This window comes from Homarus americanus, unplaced genomic scaffold, assembly GCF_018991925.1.
Source record: "Homarus americanus isolate GMGI-L3 unplaced genomic scaffold, GMGI_Hamer_2.0 scaffold28, whole genome shotgun sequence".
Classification (NCBI taxonomy): domain Eukaryota; kingdom Metazoa; phylum Arthropoda; class Malacostraca; order Decapoda; family Nephropidae; genus Homarus; species Homarus americanus.
The window spans coordinates 5315325-5337627 of NW_024742238.1; the positions used below are offsets into that span (position 1 = coordinate 5315325).

Below are 22303 nucleotides of genomic sequence, written 5' to 3' on the forward strand. Positions count from 1 at the left end.
GATGACAGGGAGATAAACAAAGGGTGATAATGTGCCAGGGAGGATAATATGTGGTGATGGAGGCTGGCAGGGAGATTACCAGAGGCTCGTCGTGTGTCAGGGAGAACAGCACGTGAGGGGGATGACAGGGAGATAAACAAAGGGTGATAGTGTGTCAGGGAGGATACTCTGTGGGATGGAGGATGGCAGGGAGATTACCAGAGGCTCGTCGTGTTTCAGGGAGAATAGTTCGTGGGGGGGGGGGCTTACTAATGAAACGTTGTCGTTAGACCCGTCTGCTTCTAGTGGAAGGAAAATGCTAGCCTTCTTCAGCTTATTGAATTTTCGTTGAAGAAAATCTAATATAGTTTATGTATGATTATAATAAAAAAAAATATTAGTCTTCTACTCAAAATTGTGTAATTGGTCGCACAAAGGTAAGAAAATCGTGTATCCCAGTGTTTTAGCTCTGTAGTGATATATATATACTATTATATTAAAACAAACGTATTATATTTTTTATTTGTGATGAAATTGTAGCTTCTATCTATACCTTACAATATGATGCAATATATCTCATCATAGGCTCGTTGTCCCCGCTGGTTTGTTTACCTCCAACTCACCCTCAGCGTCTGTGGCTGTGAGTGACATTTAACTCTAATTCAGTAACTACCCAAGGCTGCACAGGCCCTTTAACTTTATTCCAGACGATTTTAGACAATTAAATAAAAATTGCGATTCCAAGGTGAGTGTAAGAGCTGTAAAAAAACTTTAAAGGAGACATCGTCGGATTTATTGAAGAGAACAAAATTTTGGTTGTTAGATGACGCATACACTCTACCAGGAGGGAGGAGAGGGAGGTTTAACACATTACTTGAGTTCCATAATGTAGTAGTCACCATACAAATGTTTAATTCCTTTGTTGTCTAGTAATTTTCGTACTTTTTCTCAATTTGTAATATTTGGAGTAATTATATAGGACTAACCCGAGAGCGAAATTGATTGAAAACAATTATAAAAACTCCTGATTTTCATTATTATATTATAGTGGACACTGTTGTAGTTTGTGGAAATATGTTAAAAAAAATTATATTATTAAAATAAACGCTACTTAACATTTGTGGTTTTGAAGAACAGACCTAACTAACCAAACCAAACAAACCTACCTAGCCTTATCTAACTTCCCCGGTAGATTAAACAGAAATAACTTACTATGATATGGTGAAATTTGAGGCATTTTCTGGATGTGAGATGATACGGCTGCATCGGCGCTATGCAGCCCTGGCGGGTTAGTCCTATATATTAACCATTTTTTTTTTATTGGGTCAGTTCTTTACAAAGAATGACAATACTCTGGGCCAGTAGTTCGGTCTAACCAGCAACTTTAGACAGCTGTTCTATAGAAGATTACTGCTTTCTTACCTCAATAATATCTCAAAACAGGCAGAAAATTTTATTTTTCATAATCTTTTTTTTCCATAGTTTTCACCCAAAATACTTTTGGTCAATATTTAGAAGTTACCACTGCCTAATTGACTTTTGAAAATGGGTTTTTATAGTGTTGAATACAAATATGACCTTCATTGCCTTCGGAAATGAGCAGTAGTTGAGATGTTGAAAAAAAAGTGGAAGGTCAAACAATGTAAAAACTTTACCTAACCTAACCTACCTAACCCCTAGTGTGTAAGAAACTTACTTTAGGTAAGAGATACAGGGAGATAGAGTGATGCCACTTGAATGAGGAAGTGGCGTCTTCGACCGTGTTCGGCTCTTATCACAGTACCATACATTGTAATCTACACGGTATTGACACTGAATTATATCTTGGACACTTTACAGATCAAACAAAAGCACAGTGATCCCTAAAAATGAAAACGGTTGCTGCTTCATCGTCCAAAATGCGCTGAATAATGCGGCAGCCAGCCAAAGATGCACCGACCCCACCCTGGGTATCGTGCTCGCAATTTTATCTGGCAATACTTGGTAAAGTAAGGCTGTACGTAAAGGTGATTGTGATTGGTGGATCTGTTTTTGGCTGTATCACCGTCAGGATAATTATTAACCAAACCAAGGGTAGAATTTTTATAATAATAAACTATTCATTGTTATTTAAGGTCATGAGAAGTTTCCAAATGTTTGTATATTTGTTTAAATAATTAAGAAAATCTGATGTGAGAATCTTGTGGCAGCTGTGGTTCTAGTTGAGTTGCCAGTTCATTAGTATAATTTTCTTCATTATTTAAACAATTAAACAACATTTGGAAACTTCTTGAAATTCATAAATGACATTAGTGGCTGACTGTAGTACAGTACATCCATCTCGCACAGACGCCATCAAAACTACAGTAAACTCTCGATAACTCGGCATTTGATAATTCGGAATTTCATATAGCACGGCATGGATATGGTCTCAGAATGTATTATAGAACTGTATTGTTTTTGCTACATTTATTCTCGAGATTTTTTACTGTATTCCATCCTTTCATTTCTTAAATTTCTCCACTACCTCTTCATTACCATCTGCTAATAGCACAAAGTCATCAGCATTCAAATCCTAGGGCAGTCAGTCCTAAAGTCCTGGGATATTGCCTCCAGCACCATGATGAACAGGAGACTGAAGACAGATCCCTGATGGACCCCTACTTTCAGCTCATATTCCTTCCTTTCCTCATCATTTACTCTCACTGAGGTTTTGAACCCTATTATAATGGTAAAGCAAATTGTAAATTGGTTTCATTTCTTTATCTTATTTGTGGTAGTCTGAATTTTCCAGAATTACTGTTCAAAATTCTTGTAATTTTTCTTTTACAGACAAGGAAAACCGGAAAATATTAAAACACCATTCAGAAGTAGCTATATAGACATCAGGTGATTGCCGGCAGTATGAGTGGAGCTGGCAGTAGTGACAGTGGGCTTGACCTGTCTGGCAAACTTATCATTAAGGTGAGATGTTTCCTCAATCTGCACATAGCTGAATACTAATACAGTAGTTCCGATAAAAAATTATTTTGATTATTCCTTCATAATTTGAGATTTTCAGATTTGCCCCCACACAGTTTATTGATTTCCAGTAGGTACACCATACATCCCTTGTAATGTATCAAAAAAGAACTTTTTATTTCCAGGCACAACTTGGTGAAGACATCAGGCGAATCCCTATCCACAATGAAGATATGACATATGATGAATTGATCCTTATGATGCAACGAGTCTTCCGTGGATCACTGTCTCCAGATGATGATATTACATTGAAGTACAAAGTATGTTACATATGTTACACAAAGTATAACTTGGTGTTGCATTTTTAAAATCAAAATTCTGTGTACTGTACAGTAATTTCTTAAAATTTCAATGTGTTACACATGAATTTATTTGTGGTAAACATATTGAGTCTTGGAATTTGGCATTAATATATTTATGTGGTTATCAGCTCCAGAATTACAGAGAAATGGCAAAACTTAGGATTGAAAACTCTCAAATTGTCATTAGCATTGAAAAACAAGTGAAAATGTTTGGGATGAAACTAATTTAATGTAGTCTCTCCTGAAAGTTCATTTAGTGAACCACACCTCATATGTTTTGAATATTTACTGATAAAGAGTACAGTACTGTACAGAAATACCAATACCCTGGGTTTTTTTAATTTGCTTTGTGAATAAGCAGGGTATGCTTTGTGAGTATCAAATATGGGTGTTAAAATATAAATTGTAAATAGTGAAGTATTCCTATATACTGTACAGTATTTGTTCTGTACAATATATAGTTCCTCTCTGAATTTTTACATAGCAAGAGAGGTTGGTAATCTGTAAAATGTTCTTGTCATTTCTTCTGTACAATACGTATATTATAAAGGCATGGGTGTTTACGTTTGTTGTACAGTACAGGGTGTATACAGTATGTACAATACCTGAAAAATCAATCAATTGTCATTGAAAGTCATATGAATCTGTAATGTCCATGATACTGTACTGTAAAACAGCCTTTTGTTGAGTATATTTTTGGAGTTGGCATTAGAGAATGAAAATAATGTTGCTACATCACCTGTTTTTGTAATGAATCAGTTGATTCAAACACAGTGGATAATTAATTACTATAAAAGAATTATCTTATGGTTTTTTGTGGTTGAATTATTATTTTTAAGATCTTTCTGTGTCAGTGGTCATGAAAATTTGGATGTTAGGGATTTTTTCTCAATAATAATTGAAATTTGAAGACGTGAAAGTGTGCCCATGTTCTCTTAAGATTTGATGACTAATTTTTATGTTGTATCTTGAGCATAAATGATTTGAAATTAAATATAGAAATGTAGCTTCCTTTCTTTTATGCTGTGGTATTCTGTATCTGTTTTCTATAACGTTTTTCATCTCTGCAGGATGAAGATGGAGATTTGGTGACTATTTTTGACAGCTCAGACCTGGCCTTTGCTATTCAGTGCAGCCGTATCTTGAAGCTGACTATTCTTCTTAATGGCCAAAGGACCACAATGCAGGATCCACGTGTGTCTGTAAGTTAGCTGTCAACGTTTCAAACTTTACAAAATTTTACATTAAGAACACTGCATTTGGCTAATGTCCTTTTGATTTCTTAGAAGCTCAAGAAGTTTTTAAGTGCATTATAAGTGTTTGTGTATATAAGGTATATGGCATATGGATATAAGGATAGTAATAACATGTTAATGATATAAAATATAAGGGATATTTTACATACAGACATTAGCTGTGAGGCGAGAACTTCGTGCCATTCGTGACAGAGTGACTGCTCTTCTTGATGCCTTGGACATGTCCTCTGATGTGGTTCCTAAAACTGTCAATGAATCTGATACTGGTTAGTTGGCTCTTATGGAAATGTGATTAATAAAGATTTAAGAATTAATAATTTCCAAGGTTTGCTATAAAAGTCGATTACAGTACACTTGCTATACCTCCTACGTAATAATAAGATGGTAAGTTCAGAATGAAATACTTGAAAGAGATTTTTTGAATGAAATGATGTAATTGTGTGTCAGCACTATAAAAGGATGTAGTGTTGCAGAGTAGTAGTACAGTATAGCACAATTACTGTGGATTGTTTTGTTTTTGTTTTTTTGGAGATATTGTATAATAAAACAAAAAAATTTCACTCAAAGGGTTAAGTTATCATACTGAGTGGGTTAAGGTATCTTACAGTATGAGCTAATTCCTTGTCCCTGGGATTGCCATTGTAATTGAGCGGATAAGAAGTTACTTTAGCAAGATAATTATGAAAGTCACAAGTGAATAAAATCAATAAGAAATTTACTTCATCGTAGGAATGAGCAGCAGTGTGGCAGCCTCGGCTTCCCCAGCACCACCAGCAACCATGCAGCTGAATATCTCATCCAAGGAGTTTGATCCACTACAGCCAGTTGAACAGCAGGTTATAAATTTTATCTTTAATACTGTATTTTGTTTGTCATTAGAATCAGGTACAGGTTATTCTCTCTATTTTGAAATTTATCTTAGAAAAAGTTGGCTTTTTAATTTGTTTGGCATAGTATTTTGCTTCAAACAGTATACTAGCTACATATTTTGAAAGTGTAATTACTATAATGCTATGTACCAAAGTGTAAAGTTACTCGGAACAGTATTTTTGAGTGAATGTGTGGCAATTATATCCCAGTCACCATATTTATATAACCTCTGAGCCCTGTAAATCAAGCACACTCAGTAAACCATATCCATTCATGACAGTTATCTTTGAGAGCCATTACTAACCATCTCTTAATATATCATTCACATTAGTTGAAATTTAGAATTGTTAAAAAACAAAACATTAGCAAGACCAAGAAATATGATTCTCATGCAATATTTTGTTTCTTTTGGGAATTCTTACCTTTATTAGATTTCTAAAATTCCTGAATATTTTATCTCATTTGTGTCCTCAGGATCCTCGACCAAGTCAACAGAGCTTTTATTTTATAACAATTTGAAGAAAATATTTTTTCTGAGAATGTGATACAGCACAGTACGTGTATAATAATTTTTAGGTGAAGTGAGACCTCTGGCAGCTTTGACCAACTACAGTAGTTTTACTTTGAATTGAAGTTGTGATAGTGATGAGTTATGGTGTTCATTCCATGTATGTAAGGGAATTTTTTTGTAAATTAGTGTTTGAAGGGAACTTGATATGTGATATTAAAGAGGATCTAAAAGTTGAAGATGATCATTGACTGACATAGTGATAGTAAATTGAAAAAAAAAAGAGGAAAACTAGAGGAGAGATTTTTCTTAAGCTTCCATGGGTAACATTACAGTGTATTCATTACCATTTGTACATTCAGCAGCAACAAGCTGTACAACCACCACAGCAACAACAGCAGCAGCTTCCCGCATCAGTCAGTCAACAACAGCCAGCTGTTAGAACACCAACTCCAGCATCATCTGCTTCCATCCAAAGTGACAGTGAGTGTATTCAGCCGTGGTATAGAAAATATCTAATTGAATGTTAAATATATTTAGTCTTAACACCTAATAATTTCACAATCTCTTTCAGTTTTATTTTTAAATTACTAAATTACAGTGTTACTATATCGAGAACATCATGTTAATTTTCAGTTGGTGTATGGTAGTTGTAGGATCGTTTGTCCAACAGGTGGGCGTGCAACCCCCCCAAGATATATACTGTATAAGAACTGCATATATGAGTCAGTCTTGGGTGCATTTTACCTCACATCACTGAAATCATATTGACACTCATTAAAAATTATTCCACATTCATTCTATACTCATCAGTGAACAGTTCAAGTTTTATGTTACATTGCTTGTCTCTACTATGACATGAACAAATCCAATTTAATTTTATTTTGAAACTGACTTACCAGATTAAATTGCTCCTACAGCAGATTTGTTCTTCATAGTATATCACATCTGTTACTCCAGTTGGAGATTATGAATGAAGGGAAAATATTTTCTGTTTTGTAGCAGGCAAGTGCTTACAAGAGAGGAATAAAAGAAAAATAAACTGGTAATTGTACATTATACAATAAGGTGAAGTAACAGAATGCCAGTAGTCCATGAATAGAATGGGATTGTGATGTGTACAATGTTTTATTCTTTTAAGATATAAACAGATTCCATTTTGCTTAACTCTTTTGATTGAAATCTGCTTTGAGGTAGACTGAGCAAAGCGAAAGTATGTTCACGTCTTTCACGCATTTACCGCTTATTTGGTTTCTTTTTAGTTTCGGCAAAAACTGAAGATGCAAGCATATACCAAGACATCATGTCATCTTTTGGGTTATCTGAAGGTACAGTAATTGGTTACTAAACATATAGCATGTAACTGAGCAACACCAAAGTACCAATTCATCCTAACTCTCTGGACAGCAAAACTGTCTGTCATAAAAGAGTTAAAAACAGGATCTCTGAACCATTTATTTTCAGACAACATGGACCAACCATAACTACCTTAAATTAGGATTGGTTCATATTGTCTTCTTTAAAAAAAATAATTCGGTGATCCTGTACAGTACATGATACTTCTCTAACATTGGCCATCTTACTTCTGGACATGTTTGCAGGAATTGCCTACAACTAACCTTTGTAAAAAAGCAGTGAAAGATATGGATGGTCCTGCACGTTGTGGTATTGATGGCTTTTTTGAAGACGCAGATATAGTATTGAAAATTGTATATGAGGTGACCTTGTGGCCCTTGTATGAACCTTGGTCACACTTGTCCAGGGAAATTTATATTTTTGTCTATTCTATTATCCTTCGGTTACAAACTCTGGGTGGCTTGTTAATTTGATTTCATTGATTTCTTCGACATCTCAGGTTTTCCACTTATGATCTTGATTATGGATGGAAACTTCTAGTGAATCTTTGGTAAATATATAGTTGTACCCAAGCTCTGATTACCAGTACAGTATTCTAATATCCGTCTTTATTTTTAACTGTTTCTGATCTTTTGGGGAAATGCAACTTTTTCATATCTTGATGGCATTTATCGGTTCTACTGCTTACCAGCTTGGTAGCCATTTGTGCAAGTAGTCTGTTCTTTGTTATGACCTTCATTGTATAGTGTTAATACAGGAGGAAACCGGAGAAAACTTGTGGTATTTGGTAGTCATGTTGATAACACCCTTCTCACATTTGGCCCGTGCCGGGAAGTGGTAAGAGGCATGTGTGTTACCTCTTCACCACCAACACCCAAAAATAAGAGGAAATGGACACAAATGCATGTTATTCTTCAGACATGTGTGCATCACCTTTCCTGGTACTTTACCTCTTTGGTAAGTATCTGGTAACATGTACTTAACCCTCTAAGGATACATCTAATTATTGATAAATTCATCTTCTCTCAATACTGTATATGAGAGATTAATGTATCAGCCCCCATCAGAGTTTGCTTGAAGGCTGCCACAGCGAATGAGTTGGTAGGTTATTGTACACATTGTGCAGTATGTGTTTACTGTGGGAGGCAAATTCAGTTAGGGATTTCCTTTGGGGGGTTGGGGGGGGGGGAGTGATATACTGTACTATAGATATGACAAGTAGTATCTTGGACAGACAAATTTAGAAGAAAATAATAAAAAACAAAGGATTTTCTACCTTGCATATTTTGTCCATAGTTGGGGATTTAAAGTGACTGTTTCTTCTCGTTGATATGTGGTGTGAAACATCCTTACTGACTGTCTTTCAAAACTCACATTTCTGCATCATAGGATATAACTCAGAAGAAACCAACCTGAAAGACAATGTCAGAGTTCACTGCATGGACTGTCCATAAGCCTTATTTATTATTTTTGCGATGTGATAGCTAGTAACATATTAGAAGTTGTTGAACCATGCAACAATCAACTAATAACTCACATTAGATGCTGCCAAACTGTGCTTAAGTCGGCTAGTAACATTAATTAGATGCTATTTAACCATACTTAAGTAAACTAATAACATTCAGTAGATGCTAGTCAACCAGTTAGGTAGTAACTTAAGATATGGTTTAACTGGGCTATGTTCTCCTGTTTAGCAGATACTGTAGTTATGTATCAGCCTTGAACGAGGAAATTCCCTTTTGTGTGTGGCATTTTGACAGTGTCATAATAAACAGTGGGTTATCTACAAATATTTTTTATAAACTTTTGTGGTGTCAGTGTCATATGGTAATGTAAATTGACCTCACTCTTATCTGATTGTGATTTCACTCATGATAACAACCTGGTATACATGCTGGTTTAAGAGAACAGCTGGTTAGTTATTGCATTTTACAGAAACTTAATGAAATTTGACTGGATCTATCCCTGAATGTTTGACTTACCTTAGTGCAGTATTGAGTATTATTAAGTAAAGTCAGTGATCTGAAACTAGTTAATGTCACCAGAGATAAAAGTTTACATAAAACACTTAATGATAATTTAGAATGAGAATGTTATGATTGACTTGATGAATTGAAGGAGTTGTGGTAGGTTAATTAGTAGTTACCGTAACTGCATTGTATCAGACAAATATATACTGTACTGTAAGGGAGAAAATTCATACAATATCAGTAGGGATCATTTTGTAAGTGCTGAGTGAAAATCATTTACTGTTCATGGATTGTGGAGTGGAATATATCTACCTTGTACAGTACAGCGTTATCTTTATTCCTCTCTCACTTTAGTGATGGATACATTAAGGAATGCAGAAACCTCAAGAAATGGGGGAGCTAGGACATAAAATAATTACAGTATTAAGACAAATGGAGAATAGTGTGAAAGATGTTAAATATTAAAAAGTGAAGAAATAATTTTGTATGGGATATTATTCATCAACTAAGTGAATACCGGTAATATACTGTACAGGTACTGTGTCGGTGGCGGGTCATTCATTATACAGTATCTGAAGATTGATTATTTTAAAATAACACTTGGTCTTAGATGTTAATGATGGTGAACTTGGAGATTTATGTCCAAGTAAAGAGGTACCTGTAAAGGATTAGTTGGTTAGACTTTCTCAGAGTAATTATGGTGAGTCAAGAGTAATTGTGGTTATGTAAGAGTAATTATGGTGAGTCAAGTATAATTATGGTGAGTCAAGAATAATTATGGTGAGTCAAGAGTAATTATGGTGAGTTAAGAGTAATTATGATGAGTCAATAGTAATTATTGTAATGGAAGAGTAATTATGGTGAGTCAAGAGTAATTGTGGTTATGTAAGAGTAATTATGGTGAGTCAAGTATAATTATGGTGAGTCAAGAATAATTATGGTGAGTCAAGAATAATTATGGTGAGTTAAGAGTAATTATGATGAGTCAATAGTAATTATTGTAATGGAAGAGTAATTATGGTGAGTCAAGAGTAATTATAATGAGTCAAGAATAATTATGGCGAGTCAAGGATAATTATGGTTATACAAAACCAATTACTGTGTGGTTATACAAAAGTACCTATGGTGATACAAGAGTAATTAATTTAAATTATTGATATAAAAAATCTTCATATGTGTGTTTGTTATAGTCTTACTAAATTAGAATTGCATGGGTTAAGAAGGGGCCATTAATAGGAGAACGACCCTGGAGTTGTGGATGGAAACTGTATAGCAGTAGTGAATGAGCAGCAACAAGTACAGAGAAAGTGTTTGTGTGTCTCCTTACCAAAGTCTTAAATGTACAGGAACTCTTTACCAACATGCTCTGATAGCTCTGTTTAACTTGTACTATTGCTGTCATATATACACAAGCTTATTTTACCATATGGTAAACGAAGGGAAATATTGATAGCCAGCAGATTAAAGATAACGATATGAAAATCTGAAGAGGTTATTGTGGTAGTGCTGTAGATGTAAAAATCTTTTAAGAAGTATCACCTATTGAGGAATGTAGGAGACAGCGGTGGGATGGAAGAGGTTATTAAGTAAGGTATCAGAAAAGAGGATTATATTTTTTTTTGTATAATTAGGCTAGAGAGAGATACGTTTGAGCTATACTCTCTCAGAGGCTGTGGTGATATCAAATTCAGTTATTACAGACTTGCAGAAGACACTTAGATATTAAAGATTAAGAAGAAGTCACTGCTTCCAGTCTGTTTGGTAACCATCATGTTTTACTGAGAGGAATTAAAGTAGAGTCATTATTTCTCAACTGATTACAATGTCAAAGGTTGTGGCCACTATACAGATAGTTATATGCATTTTGCTTAATATCTGTAATAACCTTCAGGTGAAGTAACTGTCAACCCAAATGCTGCACCGGGAGAGAACACATCTAATGCATCAAGCAGCTCTACTCCATCCCCATACCTTCACCATGCTCAACCACAGCAGCCACCTCAGTCACAGCCACAATCACAACCTAAACCCCAGCAGCAGCAGCAGCAGCATGCAGGATATCCAACCTACAGTGCTGGTAAGGTTTTAGCATTATCAAGAGTCTTCATAAAGCTTGTCAGTAAGTTTTTCATAAAAAGACAATATTGTCGATGGAAATTTATTGTTGTATGGTAAGTTAACCTGGCTTACAACCCAGGGTTAGATGTGGGGCATGTATCACTTAGTTGGCTATATCTGCTTGCTTTATTGTGAACACCAATAAGATAGATAAACAAAGGAACTCATAGAGGCACTTTAAGTACAAACCAGAATGAAATCATGAATACGTATATCATAAAGATTGACCTATACACATTTGATTGAAAAAAATATGTGCTTATGGAAATCAGAAATCACTAAACTGGACGAAATATGATTGATAATTGTAGAGCACATCAAGCAAGGATCCACCAATCTCAATAGACATGCAGTAAGTTTAATTCAGTACTTGTGATATTGATACAGTAACAAGAATCAAAAGATATTAATACCAGTACCTGTATTATGGAAATCCATCATTGTTTATGCTAATTTTGCTTATTCCACACTGGCCTTTTCTGAGAACACAACCTCCCACATAAATGAAGGCAGCCTGTAATATTTATGTCTTCAGTATTTAATCTATTATTATAACTAAATTTAATCATGATACCCGGTAACACATCTGATATAAAATAAATGGGGCAGGAGAATGACAAGTATTATATACATTATTGTGACATTTTCTGTTATCAAACGTACTCTTCCTTCTTTTGTAATTGTTTATGTGTAGTCTTGTGGTCTGGACTCAGCCATACCAGCGTCACACAAACCTGCACTCCAGTACAGTTAAAGAGGTCAGCTAAGATGAATGTTAAAATTTCTTTGAAAAGGATCACAGTACTTTCCCTAATTATAAACTCTATGCAGGTGCTACTGTACTCATTTATACAAAAGGATCTAGTTGTTTCCAGAAGGTCTGTAATATATTTTTTTTTATTCAGCATTTTATGTAACTGAAAAAATCAAAAATATTTAAATGTAGGTTTAAATTTTCTCAGGCTTGGTAGGATCCTTACATAAGTCAGTTGTTGTAAGCAGCTTAAGTGCATTAGTTATAGTTTCTTTATTTTCATTTTTTTACCCTTGGATGTGGCTTATTATGTTACAACGCTTTATGTCCACCTGTCTGTTTGTCCCCTTTTTTATTAATTTGTCCGCAAGTACCAAACCAGTCCATTCTAATTTACAAACACTGTCTTGGAATTGAAGGCATTGAAGGTAACTCAAATTTTTTTTTCTTTTAATAGAAATTTTAATAATAAGAAGTAGAAAAGAATTTACCCAACATGAAAAATCATATACAGTACTGGGTAGATTTTAAAGCCACTTGATTATTAGGGTGGCACACTTTTTTGAGTTTAAGGGACATTACACTTTGATAAAAACATGGGAGCCATAAACTAATGAGTATTACACCTTTTTTTTATCAGTCAGAAGATGGTTTAATGGATACGGTAGACACAACAAAAGGCGGTATACACAGGCTCTGGAAGTTGACTGGTTCAATGCACTCCCATTCTTTGTAGGATTAGTGTTTAGTCCAAATGGGAATCAACTCTAATGGATTCCATTTGCTAATGGATAGGTTATCTTGAGGACAATTAAGACTGGAGCTCATTCAGTGGCAACATTCTGAAATGATGGTCTGAATTACTGCCTTTGTATTTATACACTTTGCTCTATAGTTGAGCAAACTCGGTTCCACATAAGACATATCCTTAGATACGAAAGATCATCATTTATAGTAATATCTCCATTAGCTGGAATCACTCAAATCCGGAAATCTCCAATAGCCGGAATTTAAAAAAAAAATCCGTCTTTAGGAAAAAATTTCCGATGTTGAAAATCGAGAGAATTTTCTGAAATTTTCTTGAATAAAGATGAAAGCTAAAGTTTTTTTTGGGGGGGGGGGACTTGACCTGACCTGACTCGATGTCAGGTGGAGGTAGGGCGGGGGAATAGTAGTATACATGTAGCTGTATACACCGTACTTTACCCATAAATAAGCATGAAAATACTTCCAGTAGTTCTAAAAATCATTAATTCCGTAATGTTTCATTGATATTATAAATTTAGAGAGACAGAGGACGGTAACTACCATGGTATTAAAAATTCAAACAAGACTGGTGGAAAATTAAGCATGGCTGCTCCATGTGCTTAAACACCTTGTGCTGATTCCCATTTGCATGTTAAGCAGACAAAATAATTACGTATTAGTTTATCGTACAAGTTAGTAAAATATCATAGTTGAACAAATTTTTGTTTTTAGTAGTTTTGAAGTCATTTTTTATTTTGTGTGCATTTTTCTTCAGCTGCTGTTTCTGCCCCCCAGCACGGATCCTATCCACAGTACCGAGGTAATTACTTATCTACGTAGTACCAAAAGAGATATCTTTAGTTGTCGGGATTACCAGGTGAAGATATATGTACTGTAGAGGCTACAGTATTACCAAGGAGAAAGTACAGTACAGGTATAGTACTGTACAGTATCTGTATATTATCCAACATGCTTGACTGTGACGCTTCTCATGCATAAATCTTTAAAAGGCTCTTACTAGTAGATATCCTTTTAATTTTTAAATCTGTATCTTAAGTACAGGTACTGTAGAGGCTCGAGTAGAAAATTTATATATCATGCCATTTAGAATAATTTCTCTTATTTGTCGTGTGTTAAATAGCTTCTGCTTTTTTTTGTTTGTTTATTTTTCCTGCATACTGTGTTCTGCACGGCATTCTTTTGGTATTTGTCTCCGTTTTCTATTAATTTAGTTTAATTATGTGGAGTGGTTATGATTATATGCTCCCTACGTTTAACTAAATTAACACGTTATTTTTTACATCTGATTCCAGGTATTTTTTATTGGGTTTAGGTCTGGTGAATTCCCAGGCCACTCCAGCTCTGGAATATTCTTAAATATTCTTTGTGGGGAGAGGTTTCTTTGATGCCATAATGAGATAGCATGTTCTGCTACTTTTGCAATTGGTGTTGAATTGTCCATTCTCACATATCTTCAAAGAGATTGTAAGGGGCTTTCTTCAATTCTACTGCAGATATTGTCAGATTCTTCACCACTTCTCAAAAGCATGTTAGTGGCCTTGTGAGGTTTTCTAAACTAGGACAGATTTGACGGGAAAATTGCGTGCCACGCATATCATTGTTAATTTTTTCAGTGCCTCATCCTGGATATCCCTCAGAGGAAATTTTATCTCTTACCAGGGCAAGGATGTGAACCTTTTCCTCCTGACATATTCTTGGGAACCCATGGTGACTGTTCTGAGACAATGAAAATCAGACTGTTAAAGCAGTCGGTGTTTTTCTGTCATCAAAATGTGGCAACAACTGATGCAACTACCCCAGGATATGGCTAAACGCACTGGCCATACAGGATTCTTGTGCACAGAGCGAAGCTCCTATGAGTTAGCAGATGAAAAGTTTTGTTCCTAATTTAATTTAGCTGGCTGTGCAATAACCAGGCTCTAAATTTAGTCTGAAAATGTCTTTGATATGTAACAAGATCAATATTTTTTGCAGACACTGTATTTAGATCTTGTTATCCAATTTTTTTTATGGTATATTATCATAAGAATTATTGTGACACTTAGAGGAATAAGTTGAGCAGACAGGAAGTGCTTTGTAGTTATTATTGAGGTAGTTGAAGTAAAAATAAGGAATGTACAAGCAAAGAACAGGAAGATGTGTAGATCATAATTCTACTTAAAAGAACATGAGTGGAAAGTTTCCAGAGTATGAGTAGAATATATTTGTGACATTTATGAATTTAGAAAAATCTTATGAAAGATTAAAAGAAAAATGGCCTCTTTCAGCAGGATAAAGCTTAATAAGAGAAAAGTGAGTGTACAAGTTATAATCTACACTCCTTTAGTCTGAATAAATTAAGACAATTAGTAAGGCATAAAATTAAGATATGAGATGCATTTAAGTGAAAAACATAGGAGAAACTAACATTCGAAGGAATTAGTTTTAATGACATGGATACAATGCATTATCTTGTTTTCAGGTCAGCATTATGTTGGTGGTGGATCTGATGTCAGTGGTGGTCCTCCACGGGCAGCTATGCCTGGAGTACCCACCAGTATGCCGGTAGGGCCTACCAGTATGCCTGGAGCACCTAACACCATGCCCGGAGCACCTAACACCATGCCTGGAGCACCTAACACCATGCCAGGGATACCCACTAGTGTGCCAGGGGCACCCACAAGTGTGCAAAGTGTACCACCACAATCTCAAACTTCACAGTACTACCAAGGCTACCCACAGTACCAAGGGTAAGGTGCACACTTACATGTAGGTCCTGCTGTTTAAACAAGACTGAGATTATGAATGTTGTACAGTACAAGACTGAGACTTTGAATGTTGTATAAGACTGAGGCTTTGAATGTTGTATTAGATTGAGGCTTTGAATGTTGTATAAGACTGAGGCTATGAATGTTGTATAAGACTGAGGCTATGAATGTTGTAGCATGTAAGACTGAGACTGGATGTTGTAGTGATTAGAATTGTGAGCCACTTTGTTACTTGTGTTGGCATTGTTTGTAATTGTGAGAAAAACTACATATTGTTATTTTATGTAGAGGAGTAAGTTTAATCTTGGAGACTGATACTACTGTATATGTAGACTATAGATCAGGGGTGGGCAATTATTTTTGATGGAGGGCCACTTCATGAATGGTGGCACACTTCGCGGGCCACAGGTTAACAGCGACGAGCCAGTATTGCTGCTATGTCCACCCAACTTCCAAAATTGTCTTTTCTGTAATAAATAAGAATTTTTTTCTGATTGCCAAATGCAGTGGCGGGCCACAGAAATAATTTGGCGGGCCAAATGTGGCCCGTGGGCCGCACTTTGCCCACCCCTGCTATAGATAGACATCAACCAGAACAGGTGAGAAAAATGGCATACTTTGTAGTGTTGAGAAAGTGACAGGTAGGTAAATAACTAAAGCCATCCATTAAAACATTTGACTGTAGCATGATTTATTTATAGTTTAATTTGTTTGTTTTGGTAATGAAGAATTGAATAACTGTAATCAGACCAGGAGTGAATGATGCATAGTTATAATTCAGTGAGTGTGTTTTAATATTACAGGTATGCAGTGCCCAGTAATCAGCCAGGCAGCTTCAGTCAGCAGTATTCCTCAGCTCAGCAATACCCTGCCAATTACTCCACTCAGTCTGGTCCCCGCAGTTCTGGGCCTCCTCCAACCATACCCTCACAACCCACACAGCCAGGACCACCAGCTGGACCACGACCTCCTATCAGGTTTGTAAATTTAAAGTGTGTGTATCAATCTGATTCCACTTCCAGCTAGAAGGGGTTTTACTTGTGACATTGTTTGAAAATTACCGTATATGTATTGGAGAATTGTAAACTCAGTTGCCTTTTAATTTTCTTTTCATTGTGTATGGAGATTATTTACAGTGCAAAGTATACAGAACTACTTTTTGTTGTTTCAGATCTTAAGAATATCAAGTTATTGGGTGTTATTATAAAGCTACATATGACATTTTAGCAGTTGAAATTTAAACTTGTCAAATGAAGGATTATTTTTTCACACTTTATATGTGGCATCAAAAATTTGTAAAGTTTGAGTGACAGAATACTAAAACTACTGTTGTTACCTTGTGGTATTTATTTTTTCATGCAGGTTTCCCAGTCAACAACAAGGCTTCCAACCTTGGACTCAGTAGTTGTCCAGTATATGTTACCAGTCTAAAAAGACCCACATCAGAGAACCAGCTTATAATAAAACACACTAGCATCTACGTGTATTTTCTTCTGAGCTTCAACAGGTCATTGTTATTGAAACTGCTACTCTTAAGATGAAAGTACTTATTCAAATTGTGCTGTATATTCCAAGCAAATTTGGCATCAAAGCAAATAAAGCAACAGCTGAAATTTTTCTTGTTAAATTTTCTTGGTAAAATAAAGGAGCACAGTTTCTTTGGGTTATAAATAATGTGTAACTTATGGTATACTGTGTTAAAATAATGAGCTCCTAAATATAAAACTAATTAAGAGCATCAGGGTTTGTTAAACATAACTTCTGGAAATATTTTTGATACAAGAGATTTTCTTCTTTTGATGCCAATTTCCTAAGAATTATGTATCATGTTTGCATACCGGTAGTGTAATATAAATGCAATACAGTATTGTAAATGCAAACTTATTTTTATTAGCTTGTTCGAAGCTTTTTGTTTGTTGTATAGCTTGAACATGCTGTCTTTTAATATACACCTGACCCTCACTTTATGCTGTGGTTGCGTTCTGTGACAACACAGCATAATGGGAATCCGCATACAGTATAGTGAATACTTAATCTAATGGGGAAAATTAGAATATTTTCCACAGCTACTAAAAGTCAACAGTAATGCCTTAAAAGGTGTGGAAGAATCATTACAATACTGTGATGTGGGTTAGTAATAAAGATAATATAATATAAAACTATAAACTAAGACATATGAAGAGCATAGGTGTTTGTGTGGAGTGGCTGACTCACCACTCCAGCCACATCCCTTAACATCACATACTGCACAGTATACACACACACACACTGTGCCATGTTTCACAATCATTTCTGGAGCATTAATGCAATAGAAAGTTGTATAAAAATCATTAAAATACTCTAATGTGGCTTAGAAATAAAGCTAATACTGGTATAAAACTAGTGCGCCATATCTTCTACAGAACGCATACAAGGGAATATTTTCCGCATAAAATGAATTATAGGTAGAAATAGGGTCGCCGCATAAATGAGAATTTGCATATATTGAATGCGGATAAAGCGAGGGTCCAGTGTAAATGGAAAGAGACTAGGTCTACCCCTACCTCCCTCAGTACCAGTCTGTCATGGCTTACCTAACATGCAGAACAGTGCCAAATCTATACCCAGCTAGTGGCATTAAAAGTTCAAGTGTAAAACATGCCAGCTCAGAATTTATAGCTTGTACAGTATGTATAAACACTATTTGATATATTAAATTGATGCAGGAATATTTTGGAATACTGTACCTATAGCCAGGTAAGAACACTGAATGATAACATTATTTTAATGCTTCAATTGGTAGGGACTTGAAGAATATTGTATTAAGTCAGCCATCCCAATGCTTTTGTATACAGGGGTATTAACTTCTCTTATATTTTGGTTTGTTGGTATCTGGTATCATATATAAAGGGCAAGTCCATTCTGATCTAGTTTAGGTGGAGTCATCATTGGGATAGAACTGTTTATGCATGTATTGTATTTTGAATAGATCTTATTTTTGTAATGTGTAGAGGCTGATATAAATAGGACAGTATGATCAAACAACTCTAAATATATACTAACTGTGCATTTAATAATTACATGTACAGGTATGTTATTGTTATGGAAAGATTATTTGTTACCTTTTATTTCTACAATATACTCATTGCTTGTTCAGTAATTTTGCTATCAGTATCTTCAATATTGCAAATGAAGATCACTTGACGTTATTATAGATAACCCAAACTTAACCCTACTGGAAGTATCTCATTACATAGTAATTAAATGAGAATTTAGATTCAAAACCTTTTTTAAGCATGATAACTATCTATTGTTGGGCCTTGATTCCTTCAAGACTTGATACATCAAACTTCCTAACACTTACTGAGGGACTTTGCATGTTAGTGTGGCTGTCAGTTAAATTAAACAGCCACTACACATTATAATGTATATAATGTCAGAATAATTTTTTTATTTCATCATTTATTTGCTATGAAAAGATGTTGATTTGAGAGTAATGTACTGGTTTGTACATGCCTTGACTTGTGTATAGAAGATCTAAAACCTAGTATGAGGAGTCTTAATATGTATTGTATATCCATGTAAAAAACACACCACTATATTTTATTAATCACATGTAATGTGTCTTGTATGATTTTCTCTAGTTTAGAAATAAGCAATATTCTTCAACATCTTGTACGACTGTACAGAAAAATTTTCATTAGGATTTAATTTCCAAGAGTGTATGTTGTGTTACAGAGCCAGACCTACTATTGAGATTCCTTCACCAGGTAATGAATCAGAGTGATCATTTATTCACCAATCTTCAACTGTATTTTCCAGTTTTTTTTTTTTTTTCTATATTCACAATGTTTTCAGTATGAGGATAATTGCCTACTTGTGTGTCACCATGAATGATTACTGTATTATTTCATGTTTGTTTTCTGTCTCTTCACCTGTTTATTTGCCTTCCCCTAATTTCGGTTAATAGATAATGTTTTAATACCACTGGTGAACTGAGTAGAGTGGCCTGGTATCAGATATTGACTTATTTGTGATGGTATGTCCAGACCCATTGCCTTTATCATGTTAAGTCTTAGCACTGAGCCAAACTTCATTTTCATTACTGGGAAGGGTGTACTGGTACATCTTCAGGGAGGAGACGTTAAAAAGCAAGTGACATGGTCGTGCATGGAGAAATTAATTAATGGTAAAATTTTTAGAATCTGAAGTGTTTTTCTTTTCAATTGACTGTGAGGATGAATGGTGGAAGTTTAAGGTAACATTGAGGTGGAATTTTAACCTGTATTAATCGAGGCCAATTTGGCATATTATTCTAATCTTTAAATTGTTTAAATGAAATAGGAGTAATGTGTATATGTAGTCATTTGAGGGTGTATAATGAAGGCCAGTATAGGTTGTGAGGTTATTGAACATTGTGCTGAATCATGGATCTGAGCAAGCGGTTGAGCAGCAAGTAAAGATTACAGAACAAGGTTGATTATTTTTGCCGAATGCTGATGTATACGGCATACCTGTACTCCTTTGTATTAAAAGAATTATATTTGCTGATTGAATTAATTAAAGAACTCTATATATGTTTTTGTGATAGTAGCAAGTGAAACACCAAATAAACATACCAAGAAGCATCTGAGAGTATGTGCTTATATTGTACATCATTGAGATTTTTTAGACTATTTTGTTGCAAATAGGAAAATAAACAGGTAATTTATGTTTTATTTAAATATATGTTTCCTGATATATATATATAAAAAAAAATTAAATCTTGTCCTGTATTACCTGTGATAAAAAAATGGGAATAAAATTGGGGAGATGGGGCCCCTATCTCAAGTATGATAACCTCTACAATAAGGTGTAGGAGTGGAATGTCATGGCCACCCCCAGAACATTCACCAGGTGATACAAATGGGAGAATGGAATGAGAAACATACATGAGTGGAAATGGTGGAAGTTTTTAAGGATGGTGATCTTGATACAGGTATAAAAGACATGTGCAAGATGATAATGAATGGTGTTGAGAATTTTGTATAAACATTCTTGAGGTCTGGTTTTCTTGTGGTTATTAAAATGACATGGCTGATAGTGAAAGAACAATGGTATGAAAGAATGTGTGTGTGTGAGTATTTTTTATTTTTTTTTATGGGTATAGTAAGATTGGAAGAGAACACTGCCTGATGGTGGCAGTGGTGAAGACTTTAGTTGGTCATATGTCAGCTGGTTTTGAATGTGGCAGATATGGTTATGGCAGCTGGTAGTAGATGTGATTATGGCTAGTAGTTGTGGTAGATGTGATTATGGCTAGTAGTTGTGGTAGATGTGATTATGGCTAGTAGTTGTGGTAGATGTGATTATGGCTAGTAGTTGTGGTAGATGTGATTATGGCTAGTAGTTGTGGTAGATGTGATTATGGCTAGTAGATGTGATTATGGCTAGAAGTTGTGGTAGATGTGATTATGGCTAGTAGTTGTGGTAGATGTGATTATGGCTAGTAGTTGTGGTAGATGTGATTATGGCTAGTAGTTGTGGTAGATGTGATTATGGTAACTGGTAGTAATTATGACTAGTAGTTGTGGTAGTGTGATTATGGCAACTGTTAACTCATTGTAAACTGACTTAGGTGGCTGTCAAGTTGTTGGTAATTGTAATATGACTGATGGTGTTGACGTATATGGCTTAGCTATGGTAAAAAAAAAAATACAGTACTATAGGCAATATAGTGACTGAGTTGACAATTAGTCCTTTGTACACCTAATGCGGCTTCCAGGCATAATTAGTAGTCCCCACACACACAACAGTAGTCTCCACATGTATAGCAATACTCCCCACACATATAGCAATAGTCCCCGCACACACAGCGATAGTTAACACACACACAGCAATAGTGTCTACATACATATAGCAATAGTTTCCACACACAGCAATAGTCTCCACACATATAGCAATAGTCCCCACACACACACAGCAATAGTCCCCACACACACACAGCAATAGTCCCCACACACACACAGCAATAGTGTCTACATACATATAGCAATAGTTTCCACACAGCAATAGTCCCCACACACACAGCAATAGTCCCCACACACATAGCAATAGTCCCCATACATAAATTAATAATTACCACACACATATAGCAAAAGTCCCTTAACATAACAATAAATCCCACACAGTAATGGTCCTCACACATAAAACAATAGAACCTGTACATAGTAATAGTCCCTACACATAGTAATCATCCCCACACATATAACAGTAGACCTCAGCCCAAAAACTCCTGGCTTCCATAAGCCCCATATGTGACAATTACCACATTTTATTACAGGGCAGGTAGGAAGGAGGGTTGGAACATCGTCATGGGGAACAGCCTTGACGAAACGGTACTTGTCACACTCCCGTCACGGTCGAACTTCCTTCTCTTAAATGTACGTTAGGTATCCACAGTAGAGGGAGAGAGACTGAAAGATAAATGATGTGACACCCAAACTAAAGAAAGAAAATTAAGAATGAGAGCAGTGCCGGATTTAGACCTGTGGAGGCTTATGAGCAGCCTGTTTATGGAGGCCCCCCTCATTATAACTACCCAAGAGGGTGGGGTGGCGTGGCGTGTGAAGCATGCCTAAACTTCTGGGAGTTCAGGGGGAGCGCTGTAAGCCCCCCCGGGAAAATTTTGAAATTTGAACACTTCTTTGGAGAATT

The 22303-nt window shown here is 35.5% G+C and overlaps 1 protein-coding gene across 7 annotated transcripts; it reads left to right on the plus strand.

The window, feature by feature from the left end:
• Positions 1 to 565: 565 nt before the first annotated feature.
• On the plus strand, positions 566 to 20318 carry LOC121876649 (protein TFG-like). Of its 7 annotated transcripts, none has more exons than XM_042381957.1 (13): positions 566 to 619; positions 2791 to 2922; positions 3105 to 3239; positions 4352 to 4483; positions 4689 to 4803; positions 5267 to 5373; positions 6278 to 6398; positions 7178 to 7243; positions 11133 to 11318; positions 13636 to 13680; positions 15343 to 15610; positions 16432 to 16605; positions 16991 to 20318. In XM_042381957.1, exons 2-13 carry the CDS (start codon positions 2863 to 2865, stop codon positions 17031 to 17033), a joined length of 1452 nt encoding a protein of 483 aa, XP_042237891.1. In that variant the 5' UTR covers positions 566 to 619; positions 2791 to 2862; the 3' UTR covers positions 17034 to 20318. The 7 variants fall into 7 exon arrangements, with proteins under 7 accessions (XP_042237891.1, XP_042237893.1, XP_042237894.1 ...); XM_042381959.1 differs by having other exon boundaries at positions 6281 to 6398; XM_042381960.1 differs by lacking the exon at positions 16991 to 20318 and adding an exon at positions 16800 to 16970.
• Positions 20319 to 22303: the final 1985 nt, after the last annotated feature.

Coding starts and splice junctions, on each gene's coding strand:
- LOC121876649 (XM_042381957.1), top strand. CDS start 2,863: ATGAGTGGAGCTGGCAGTAGTGACAGTGGGCTTGACCTGTCTGGCAAA. Junction 15,611..16,431: donor GGCTACCCACAGTACCAAGG/GTAAGGTGCACA, acceptor TTAATATTACAG/GTATGCAGTGCCCAGTAATC. Junction 16,606..16,990: donor GGACCACGACCTCCTATCAG/GTTTGTAAATTT, acceptor TTTTTCATGCAG/GTTTCCCAGTCAACAACAAG.